Source organism: Triplophysa dalaica, chromosome 9 (assembly GCF_015846415.1).
Source record: "Triplophysa dalaica isolate WHDGS20190420 chromosome 9, ASM1584641v1, whole genome shotgun sequence".
NCBI lineage: Eukaryota > Metazoa > Chordata > Actinopteri > Cypriniformes > Nemacheilidae > Triplophysa > Triplophysa dalaica.
This window is the reverse complement of record NC_079550.1, coordinates 11,835,431-11,848,202: the sequence shown is the minus strand read 5'-3', so window position 1 is coordinate 11,848,202 and position 12,772 is coordinate 11,835,431. Positions and strand designations below refer to the sequence as shown.

Genomic DNA, 12,772 nt, shown 5'->3' with positions numbered 1-12,772 from the left:
CTTTTGATTCATTGCAAAAAGGAGTTGGATGTGATGTAAGTTAGAGATTGAGAATGCGCCGCCCTCTGATGAGCACAATAAATGCAGCCGTCGTGTTGTGTGGTCCGCATCCGCAACGTTACATTCAACACGGACTCGTGACCGTAAGCGAAGTGAGTACTGTTATATTACAATATTTTTAACGACTAGCAACAAGATATAAAATGCAATTAGGCATTTTTGTAGACATGGTATTATAAATATTGTTTTGATTTTCTTGTAAAACTGGCTTTGTTAGTTTGTGTATATATAACTACTTAGATCGACTTGTGTAGTGTGATTTATTTCTAGTCTAAAGGCGGTAATACACTACAAACACTTTTAAAATTTGATCAGATTTTTTAGAAACTAGACATCATCATGGGCGTAAATCCCGGGGGGGGACGAAGGGGACATGACATATATATTTATGTTTATCTAATCTAATTGTGTAATTAGTAGAAAATACAAAAGCAAAAATGCGTTTTAAATTTAGAAACTGTTGAGTTCCCCCTCCCCTGCCTCTCACAATGGTTTGGCCCAATGCCTGCTCTCCCCGTTCATCTCCCCCCGTTCATCTCACCATCAGTGGTTGTTGAACTCCAGTAAGAAGGATATTTTATTCACTTTAAATGAAGTGATCGTCTTTAATGTAGTTGATGCCGATTCATTAATAAATTAGTTGTTTCAAATAATGCTGATTATGTAAACGTTAGCTTGCTACATAGAACTTCACACACTGCAACTGACACGCCGAAGCCGTTTCGCATTCATTGTTATATTTTAAGCGACCTGGCACGATGTGAACATTAACCGCCACAATTTGCCACCGATCCTGCCAGTCAGGTCCCGTGTCACACACAGCCGCGAACATACCGGTTACAGTTTTGTGATGTTGGTACTATATCTATTGTCCACAAAAGGTGCGCAGCTTTCATTCAGCTGGAGAAGGTCGTTTTCTCAGCACTACAGGGGAAAATAACAACCACTCAATAATGTCAACCGATGTACGGTGACTTTGTCAAACAATGTTGCAGTATAAATCAGGATAACAATTTAAAAGTGTTAAAAAAGTGACTCAATGTCAACATGGTTAGTTCCTGTCTTCACAACAAAGACAAAAAATTATATAAATGGAAAGTGCTTTATTGTTCACAGTTCAGTTCAGTTATAATATGACTGCAAGTCTGCATGATAAACCTTATGCATATTGTCGTTTAGTGTCGTAATAAGTACAATTTTGACTGTATTATTTGTGTCCCCTTCGAAAATTGCTCTTGAGAAATTGTATATGTATTGTCCCCCCTACTGTTAAATGAGATTTAGGCCCATGGACGTCATACACTTGCAGACTTTTTGAAGGTTTGCATAGAAAACAATACATGATAAAATTTGCAGACTTTCTGCAACGACTTTTCATAAACTCTGAGCAAAAGTCTTGAAGTGAATTCCAGCCTTGAGATGATCAATGAACTAATCAAAAGAGATGAAAACAACGTATAAAGTGTTATTATGTCATTAGTATTGCCCATTGATTTTCATGAACAGTTATTGACAACATTTATGTTCATGAAATGCAATAGTCGTCTGTAGTACATTCATAAAATATCTAATGTATATTATATAATGTCAGGTAACCTTAAAGGTTTTAACATGCAAATTAATGGTTAAACTCATGTAAAATTAGTGTTTGGTCATAGTTCAAGTCATTCTGATTACATCAAGTTACACCAACAGTTTTAGGGTAAGATCTCTTGGGTTACAGTATTATTGCCATGGTTCCACTACCATGTTATGTTTTATCCCTGTCTCTAGTGGAGCCATTGCATTGCCTGATGGTTTTATATGAGAAAGACGTAGTTCTTTCTCATATCTCGTCATTGTTCCCTGCATCACGTTCCTCGTCAGCCTCTCCTTAGTGCTAATCCCCAGCACCTGTTTCTTGTTATGATCCTGTGTCTGTCTCCCCTATAAAGAGTCCTCATGTTTCATTGTCCTGTGCTCGTGCATTGTTTGCTGTACTTGTTTCTTACCCGTGTACCTGTTCCTGTTTGGTCTGTGTATGCTGGTGTCTTTTGTGAGTCTCTTACCTGTCCTCCAGAGTTCCTGTCATCCTGTTAATGTTAATAAGTCTAGTTTAGTGTTTACTTCAAGTGTTTGTTTTGTAGTCTTAGTTAGTCAGTGTTCTTGTCCTTGTTAAAGTTTATATTTTTATCCTGTCCTGTTTTCCCCCGCGTGGGTTTTGTTTTACTTGTTTGTTTAGTCTTGTTATTGTTTAAATAAAAGTCTTTGTTACCACCTCTACCGTCTGTGTCTGCCTGCACTTGGGTTCCCACGCCATGTCCATGACCTGTTCATGACAATTAGTTAGTTTCACTTTTCACTGTATAATGTAATATGTAACGTCATATTTATTGGTATTACAACTTCTCAAAACATTTATATTTATGCATTTGGTAGACGCTTTTATCCAAAGCGACTTACATTTCAATATCCTGTACATTAATACATATGTATGTGCAATCCCCTGGGATCGAACCCACAACCTTGCGTTGGGCTACAGGAAAAAATGAATTAGATCGAATAATTGTGCAAATTTCTTCCTCACAATTCAGCTCCAAAAAGATGGAAAGGCAGGTAGTGGATAAGGCGAGAGAAGCCTTCCAGTCGGGCAAGTCTAGATCCCTGCCGTACAGAAAACAACAGCTGAGAGCTCTGCACCGACTCATCACTGAACACCAAGCTGACATCGCACAAGCTCTCAAACAAGACATCAACAAGGTACAACACTTGAAATCATAGTTTTCTATTAAAAACAAACTGATATGTTATTGTGACTTTGAAACAGAGTGTGCATGACACTACACTATTTGAGCTTATCGGCCTTGAGAATGACATCAAGTTGGCAGAGAGTAATCTGGCTGATTGGGCGGCTCCTTGGCCTGCGAGGAAGAACCTCGGCTCTGCGAACGATGACGTTTACATAAAACCTGAACCTTTGGGGGTAGTGTTAATAATTGGTGCCTGGAATTATCCATGGGCTTTGACCCTGCAGCCCCTAGTTGGAGCCATTGCAGCTGGTAGGCTGTGTGTTCTTTTCTAACAAATCTTTTATTTTTTGAAAGCCATTACCATTAATATATCAGTTGATGTCAACACCACTTCCTCTTGTTTAGGCAATGCAGCGGTGGTGAAGCCGTCAGAGCTGAGCGAGCACTCTGCCAGACTTCTGAAAGAGCTTCTTCCTCAGTATCTTGATGAAGTACATTAATCTCATTTCGCCTTGGTTATAATCAGAAAAAAACAGCACTTTGTAACAATGTTAAAATCTTACAGGAGATGTATCCAGTGGTGACAGGAGGTGTTCCAGAGACCCAGGAGCTGTTGAAGCAGCGTTTTGACCACATCTTCTACACTGGCAACAGCACAGTGGGCAAACTTGTTTTGGAAGCAGCCGCTCCCCATATCACACCGGTTACTTTAGAACTGGGTGGAAAGAGCCCTTGTTATATCGATAGGAACTGTGACATTGCTGTGGCATGCAGGTAATGTTACACTTTTTGGAACATGAAAACAGATTGTTAAAAAACAAGATAATAATTGTAAAATGTTTATCAGACGTATTACTTGGGGCAAGTTTGCGAATTGTGGCCAGACCTGCATTGCACCTGATTACATTCTGTGTGAGGCAAGCATCCAGGACAGGATCATTAAGGAGATTGGAAACACATTGCGGGTTTGCACTCGTTTTTTTTTGTTTTCTTTTAGGTTGATGTAGCTCTGATTAAATTGGTGTTTGGATATGAATACAATCTTGACTATTCTAGGAGTTCTACACTGAGGATGCAAAAAACTCTCCAGATTATGGACGTATCATCAACACACGTCACTTTGATAGAGTAATGGCTTTGAAGGAGGGATGTACAGTTGCTATTGGAGGAGAGAGCGATGGGTCACAGTGTTACATAGGTAACTTTATTTAAATTAACCCTGACTACAAATACTAAAAGCATTGACATATTGATAAGTTGCCAAGATGTACATGTTCTCTTTTTCATTAGCTCCTACAGTTCTACGTGATGTTTTGCCCCATTTCAAAATCATGCAGGAAGAAATATTTGGACCTTTGTTACCAATAACCACTGTTGATAATCTGAGCGAAGCCATACATTTTATCAACAAAAGGGAAAAACCATTGGCGCTTTATGTGTTTTCCTCTGATAAAAAGGTAAGAAAAAAATGATCCTCTTAGCATTTTTGGTTTGTTTTCTTGTATCATTAAAGTTGCGTTTATGCTTAAAAATGTCTACCAGTGTCCAACTCAATTCTTTTTCAACAGAAATGAAAACACTTCATTTAGATTTTTAAGACTTTTGTACTGAAAAACAAGACAAAAATATTTTTTGCAGTGAATTTCAAATAAATTTGTTTGCTTTTAAAATTCTGTTAAATCTTATTTTTCTATGTTCTTCTTAGGTGATTAAACGCATGTTAACAGAAACCACCAGTGGAGGAGTAACCGTCAATGATGTCATGATGCACTACACTCTTAATTCATTACCTTTTGGAGGTGTGGGTAAGCAAACCAATAAGAAATCATTCAAATCATTTTGAAATAAATACTACTAATGCACAAGTACAGATCAATTCTGAATATACGTATGATTTAGCCACACGTGAACTTTCTCTCTGTAAAAGGAAACAGTGGAATGGGGAGATATCATGGAAAACATACATTCGACCAGTTGAGTCACCATCGTGCCTGCCTTATCAAGTCTTTTGCTATGGAGGGTTTAAATGATGCACGCTATCCCCCACTAACCGCAGCCCGAGTGCGAAGGGCCAAGATTGTCCTGCAGAGTCGCTTTTGCCGTTGCAGTGGCATGTGTGTGTGGGCGATCATCTCTACAATAGTGTCCATTGCTCTGCTCATTGCATTACTAGTTGTACTTCTGTAGTTAACAGATTTTATTACTTAAGATGCATTGTTGAATACTTCCTTATAATTGGTTAACACACTTTCCTTTAGGATGTTTCTTACATTTTCCAAAAGTGCACGGCTGTGAAGTGCTTCCGACTGGTTTGCCACATAACATTTGTTTTGTAACTGCACTGTTAAACTATTGAACATTAGTCATCCAATGAGAACCGTTTAACTAAAGGGTCTGTTAAAAAATGCATACAATATAATTTTCTGTCATAATTCATCGACTTAATAAGTATTTCCCAACTGACTGCCTTTTGGATGAAACTTTTCATGACTCTAGATTAGGTCTAACAAAGCACTATTGTTCATAGTCACTCCAAAGGAGACTCTCATGTTATGCAACAGCTGCCGCTGCTTAAAATTCCTTGTATATTTGAATCATTCTTATACAGTGACTGTATTGTAGTTCATGTACAGTACATTTACATGTGAGTTGATTGTCACTTTCTTTAATACACTAAAGACACACAGGAGTTTAAAGTGATTTAAACCATCTTATAAAGGCTTCTGTAAAAATATAAAAAAATTCAGTAGAACTGTTGAACAAATAGAAAGGATCACTTTGTTGACCTGGTGGTCTAGTGGGTTAAACCACTGAACTGGTAAATCAAAGGTTGCTGGTTCGATCCCAGCAGCCACCACCAGTGTGTCCTTGAGCAAGACACTTTACTCCATGTTGCTCCAGGGGGATTGTCCCTGTAATAAGTGCACTGTAAGTCGCTTTGGATAAAAGCGTCTGCCAAATGACTAAATGTTCTCAATGTAAATGTAAATGTTGACCTAATGATCAGGGCCTGTATTCTTAAAGCTTCTAAGATTCCTCTAATAAAGCACTTAGTTTAGCTTAAAAACTTCTACGTTAAAGTCTTACCTTAAAAGTGAATCAGGAGGACCAATCTGAGAGCAACTCTGAGCAAGGAAAAGACAAAAACTTTTATCTTAGTGTGGAGGGGGGGCTGACCCCGGTGCTATGTATATTGAAGACGGACTGGTTGGTTGGCCAAGAAGGAAAAAGCAGCTCTTTTAAGTATAGGGTCGAAATTGGGTTTGAAATTGCACACGTAACTTTTTTCTGTTTTACCATACTCGCCGCACACACATTCTTTATTTTTATTTACCATGCTGTTACTGTAAACATATTTGATGCAAAGCTGCATTTCTCAAGTTAATAAATATCTTTACTTAGTATTTAATGGTAACTTACATCACATGACTGCATTTGAAGTTATAGCTGCACTCAGTTACATTATGCCATTACTATCTTCCCTGCTTATAACCTTACTCTGTTGTTTGATATCAATCACAAAATTAGACCTCAATAGTTTCAACAAATGAAATTTCCTAAATCACAACCAATAAGCTCTCCCTATTTTCATAAACATTGAGTGCAGCTGTGACATGTCAGAGTGGATCCCGGCTGAGACTGGTATCTCCCGAGTTTTTTTTTCTCCATTTATTTATCGTTTGGGTTCCTCGCCATGTTGAGTTGCTCACCGGGGGACTGCATTCATTAGATATTATTTGTTTGTGTATTATATATATGAACTCCCTGTCATCGTATCATTCCTACACATTATTTCTGTGTTGTAAAGTCCATGGTATCTGCCTTTGTTCTGCCATCTTGTTACTCTTAAGAGACCTCTTGAACTTTCTTAAATAATTTAGGAGCTGAGGCTTAGTCATAACACTAAGGAAAATTTATGAATCACTTCCCCTAAGCTTGCTCAATACTACAACAAAAAAAGCATAGAAACAGAACTGAAATAGACAAGTCAGCATGACAATGCCAAACTAATCATTGGTTAAAGTTCAATGTGCAAGTGCAAAAAGGTGCTTTCCAGGATTAATTTCTACACAAGGTTTTAATGTGCTGCTGCATTTCAAAATAAGTTTCAGTTTTCTTCAGTTTCATTGAATGATGAAATGAGGAAAATGCAAGGAAAGAAGTAAGGGCCAGACATGTACTGATTTTGTTTCAAGCCAAGTACCCCTTGCCCAGACCGCAACATTCCATTCCATTTTCTACCGCTTATCCGAACTACCTCGGGTCACGGGGAGCCTGCGCCTAGACCGCAACATTTTGCATTAAAATTCAGTGAAATGAGAGTCAGACAGTTATTATATCTAATCCCCCCAAGTAGGTTAATTGCTTATAAACATTTCTGTATGTAGCTTTACGCAACTATGTAAATATCTTAAGTATTAGGGATAACATTTAAAGGTAAATCAGTGTTTTTCTGTCAGGAAAAGTTAATTTTTATCATAAAAAAATTATAAATAACATTTAACCGCAACCTCTTCTTTATTTCGAGCCCAGACACCGCTCCTGATACCGTGTCTCAAAAAAGAACTCTTATAAATTTAAATGCGTTTTAATTTATGAATTAATTTTTTATGCATATTTTGTTGTCCTTCTTTCACATACACTATACACATATACTATACAAAAATACTATTATAATAATTTATTGACTTATTAATTTTCATTATTTATTCCAAAATTTCAGTTTCTCTCACGTACCCCCTGCAGTACCCCTATACCCCCATTTGGGACCCACTGCCTTAGAGGCATAATATTGGGGTGGGAGAGAACTATCCTTTAATAGTTATAAGTTGTAAAGATGTGGTTTCTGAACTTCTATTTTGATAGTTTAGCAATATGGCAACATGTTATTCCAGATTGAACAGATGGAGACGGAGCTTTTTCAAGTAGTAAATTTCTATGTAAGCACCATTTTTTATCTTTATGCTAAAAATATAAACAGGTTTGCTTCAACTTTGCTTTAAATACATAATTAGATTTAATATAAAAAGTACTTTTGATACTTAAGTACAAAATGTATCTGTTACTTTAAGACTACTTACTTTCACTTCTACCATAGAAATGTTCTGGCAAAATATTTGTACTTTTACTCAAGTAATGCGTTTAGGTACTTTATACATCACTGCATACTGGCCCTGATGTTCACCAACAGTATTTTAAAAACACATTCCTTTAACCATGAAAATCCAACCTGTATAACCTATGTACAACCTATATATACAAACATGTTTAAACCCATTTTTATTGTGTTTTAAATTCTAAAGTTGTATTTGTTATTTTAAATCATCTGATGTTTAAAGATGTCTTATCCATTATGTTATCTACTTTTCCCTTGTCAATCATTTTATTTAAAGCACTTTGAATTACCTTGTACGAAATGTGCTATATAAATAAACTTGCCTTGCCTTGCCTTATAGTAATTGTAAGTAATTTTTTATTTGCACCCTAACAGATTTGATAAACGTAATAATGAAAATATAGTAAAAATTAAATATTACAATGGTTTTCATAATATTTTATTATCGTATAATGTGATTGTGAACACTATACATGTAACTAACAGCTTAATTTTTGGAATTGTATATCAAAGGGTGTATTTCTGCAATTTCCAGCAATGTGCAGCAGAAGGCGCTCTCAGACAACTTGAAAATGCTACATACACATTAATCACAGGTTAATCTGTATCACATAGCCTTCTACAAAACTACTCCAAGATTATTTTTTAATTTGATAATCTGTAAGCAGTCGTTAGTGTGTTTATTACTGGCCAAACTGACAAAACATTGAGTTTATGACTTCACCTTTTACCACAGACGTAATTACACAACAAGGTATGTTAGTCCGTACTATTATGATTATAGCCGAGGCTGAAGGATCATCATTTTATTAAAATGATACTTTGTAACACAAACTGATTGTTACCTGTTGGCTGATAAAGTTTCTGACATGTAAACTGTTGCTATGCAACAAAAATGATGTTCTCTACAGCACTGAATGCATTCTAACAACATAATAATAAAACTACATACAATTAAATCCCCGCCACTGCATGTAGTCGCACTTTGTTTCTCAATGATGTCGAGATTTAATAGAGTCCAGTTGCTTATGAAGCCTATAGATGCAAAATCTAAAATGAACGTCTTGATAATCACATCTCGCTCACATTCTCATCTCGCTGTATTAGTTTTGTCATCTGTTGTCTCTTTTGGTAAAAAAAATAAAAATAAGAAAGAAATGGAAAACACATATCCTCAGTCTCGCGGCTCCAGTGTTTCAGTTTCCATGGAAACACATTAACCCCGAACCTTGGCATGTACGATGGTTATGAATGTGTGCGTTAAGTGACTGCTCCTCCCACGTCATGGCCATTCTTTTCCATTCGCGACACCGCTCAAACACACTTTTACCCTCTGTGTTTGCTTTCTCATATATGCCAACAGATTGTTGGGAGCCAGATGACTAATCGACCGGCAATGAATGCAAAATCACGCATATGACATTTTCATTACCTAACTATAGCAGAACGTTGACGTTTTGTATATTAGCAGTCAATTTAAAGAGCTCTTTGCTCTTTGTTTTTCACCAAACACGATTGCGGACGGATTGAGAAATGCTGGTCTTAATCTTTTTTATGAGGAATCGCATGCTGCTCAGACAGCTGAGAAGTCCCAGCAGGTCCTGGTTACATACATCTCTGGTGTTAACCTACTTGGCCTGAAATGAAAATCACTCAAACTAGTCCTTCTTCATGTTTGTTTGTGTTTTTACAAACTAAGCAGTTAAAAGTATGTTATAACTTTGACAGCACAGTGTTTAATTATTGAAGACTGCCATGTGTTTTCTAATTTCCTTTACTGTGACAGTTTTGTGGATACTTTTGTGGAAGCTTTTTGTGATATGTAACTGGGAGAAGATTATGTTTGTCATGCTAGGTTATTGGTTTGATTCCTGTTTAACGCCTGTAAAACGTTAACTTTTTAATATAGGTTGTTCTGATGCAGACGCAGACCCATTGAATATTGAATTTTTTTAATATTTTGATTGAAGTTGAACACAATTTTTAAAACAAATCCCACCATGCCAGCAAAATGGTAATAAATAAATACGCCCATAATTGAATGATATATATGAAAAGTTTATTTCTAAAATGAGATAAAAATTTAAATTATTCAACAATCATGTTTTTTAGTGTGCATTCCAATTAATATCAATCAAACTGCAGTTGGGTTGCTTTGCTTTAAGCCAAAATAAAAAAATACATCTAACTAACAAAATAAAACACATCAAAAACATGATAACATGATAAAAACATGATTTTTGACAGATTAAAAAATCTGAGTCATCTCATATAAGAAACGACTCTTCACAGACACATATACTTTGTACAAATACACAATAAGAAAAATAAATACAGATAAACTGGTTATCTGATTTTATGCAAGTCAAGCTATGTTTTTTTAACATGATCTACCCAAGGCTAGATTAACGACAGTCAATTTTATGGTTTAGGTATAGGACCTTAATAATTATTACAATTTATAAGTATTTATTATGGAGTTTTGTTTGCCTTTTTGCTTTGCAGAGGGTTATTCAGAAGAATTTAGGATTGTGTTTCACTGTCAACACTGAACTTAATGCATCCAGAGGCACTGCCTTCCCAGCCCACTTTAATCACTTTCATGAGCGAATAAGTGGAAAATCCAGTGGTTTCCTTTAACCTCCCGTGTCTTATTTGTACACTTTTGCTTAAATTTTCTCTCCTCCACCCACAACTTCTTCCTCCTACTGACTAACCCCGCTGCCTCTGTGGGGGCTCTATCTTCATTTAACCTCCTCTCAACAGAAGCCGTGCGCTAACTCTCTGACGCCTTTCACTGTAGCCTTTGTTCCAACTTTTAGCTGCAAGGTCAAAAAGGGAACAAGTCTCTTTCATGTGTGTCTGCGTCGCACCCCGATTCTACTGCTTGGTGAAACAGCCTCTCAGCTTCATGGTGAAGGGATTGGGTTCTCAGACCCTCTAACAGTGGCCAGTAAAGCATACGAGAGAGCCCCTTTTCCCTGTCTCAGTGAATTGCAAGAAATTTAGTCCAAATGTGTTGTTCTTCAGACCACTGAGACCTTGTCAAGGGGTTTGTTGTGACTAGTGTATACACAGCAGTTTTTGGTGGTGAACGGGGAATAAATCTGATCTCTGGGGGAGAGTGATGTTTCATGTAAGATGAATGAGTGTAGCTGAGTAGATTCTCAGCGGGTGATGTTGTGTCAAACTATTTCTTCACACAGCTTTTGAACTGAGACTTTAGAGAATGAACAGGGCTTTTAAGCAGATCATTTATGTTTAGTGCATTCAAATTCTTTCAATAGGTTTGAGTCTTTAGAGAATGAACAGGGCTTTTAAGCAGATCATTTATGTTTAGTGCATTCAACTTCTTTCAATAGGTTTCCCTGTTTAAAATCAAAAATAAAATCAAAATGAAAGATTTACCAATACAAAATTTCTGATGCTGATTCTCAGATTAAATTAAGATTTCTTAACAGTCTGAGTACTATTAATTTATACAATGACATTGAACATCAGACTGCCGATGTTTCTCAACATTTTCTAAATACAGAGCACAAATTCCTTGTATTTCTTGTCCTCTTTTGATTGACAGGATTTATCAGACCTGATCATTGGTAAATCCTGATAAGTATGGGCCAATAGACAATGAAAATTCTATCGATGATACCGATTATTGGTCGACAGTGCATCTTTAATCAAAATGAGTGATTTTCACAAAACTGATGGCAAACCTCTTCAGATTTTGAATGCTGCTGAACAATTTAGATACTTTTTACAGCTGAATATGTGTAGGCCTATATATTAGTATTTATTATTTAGCATCAATTTACACAATGTTTGAAATTAATACAACATGTAAATTTGTACATGGATAGTCATCAGTTCAGAATGACTGTAAATCATACAGTTTTTTACACAGCTACTTACCAATGTACACATAAATAAACAGAAAGTTGTGATTCGAGCTAAAATTATTAAATGTGCACAATATGTGATATGAAAGACAAAAACTAAAGACAAAACTAGTAAAGCTTTATAGGAAATTTTGCTAGAAAACACTAGCGAATCATGCACTTTAGCTTTCAAAATTACATTTTTTTTGTCTTTAATATTTAATTATGATGTAAATGTAAAAAAAAATGTGATGGTACCTTATTGCTTTAAACTCTTTGCTGAACTTACTGCTCTCATTTTGACATCATGAAAGGCTTTTTTCAATTTATTAGAAGTGTTTTGGCGCTCAATTATTTCCAGCTGTGACTTTAAAAAGTTGCAAGAGCCAGCACCGTGTGTGTATAGGTGTGTACTTGAAACATTATCTTTTCTCATTTGGCTGGTTGTATTTCCTTTCTGGCATCTCTGAGTCAGAAGCTGTCAGGTAGCTCTGATGATTCATGTCTTCTGTACAGCTCACTGCTGCATGTGCCACAGAGAGAGTTTTCCTCTTTTCTGCAAACTTCTCTTTGACTCATATGTAAAAACATTGCATGACTCCTAAGCTACCTGAAAAAGATTTGGATGAAGTTTTGGAACAGTCATATTGAAACACACAGATGTCTTTTATCCATGCACACTTTTCTTCAGAACTTAGATGTGCATTTGTTGTTTTGTTTAGGAGCTCAGCAGGTCTAAGCATAACAGTATCAGCCGATTTCAGTGCCAACAGCATTTAAAGTCATATATTCCTTAAATATTACAGACCCAGTTCTGAGATTTACCAGAAACCCATTTCTCCTTGAAATAGGAGGTCCTTTTATAAGCGATAAATAATGAGTGATTCATTGTGAAGTCCAAAATGGCCACTTCAAATTAGAACCAGATACTATCATCTTATGATGTAAACATGGACTTTTGGTCATTTCCTGCAGACATGTGGCTTCAG

At 36.3% G+C, this 12,772-nt stretch overlaps 1 protein-coding gene across 1 annotated transcript; it reads left to right on the top strand.

The window, feature by feature from the left end:
• The first annotated feature begins 56 nt into the window (after positions 1–56).
• Positions 57–8,057, top strand: aldh3a1 (aldehyde dehydrogenase 3 family, member A1). The gene is made up of 10 exons (XM_056757581.1): positions 57–152; positions 2,634–2,799; positions 2,867–3,098; positions 3,195–3,280; positions 3,355–3,563; positions 3,637–3,754; positions 3,846–3,987; positions 4,080–4,246; positions 4,495–4,594; positions 4,717–8,057. Exons 2-10 carry the CDS (start codon positions 2,644–2,646, stop codon positions 4,974–4,976), a joined length of 1,470 nt encoding a protein of 489 aa, XP_056613559.1. The 5' UTR covers positions 57–152; positions 2,634–2,643; the 3' UTR covers positions 4,977–8,057.
• Positions 8,058–12,772: the final 4,715 nt, after the last annotated feature.

Coding starts and splice junctions, on each gene's coding strand:
- aldh3a1 (XM_056757581.1), top strand. CDS start 2,644: ATGGAAAGGCAGGTAGTGGATAAGGCGAGAGAAGCCTTCCAGTCGGGC. Junction 2,800..2,866: donor TCAAACAAGACATCAACAAG/GTACAACACTTG, acceptor ACTTTGAAACAG/AGTGTGCATGACACTACACT. Junction 4,247..4,494: donor TGTTTTCCTCTGATAAAAAG/GTAAGAAAAAAA, acceptor TGTTCTTCTTAG/GTGATTAAACGCATGTTAAC.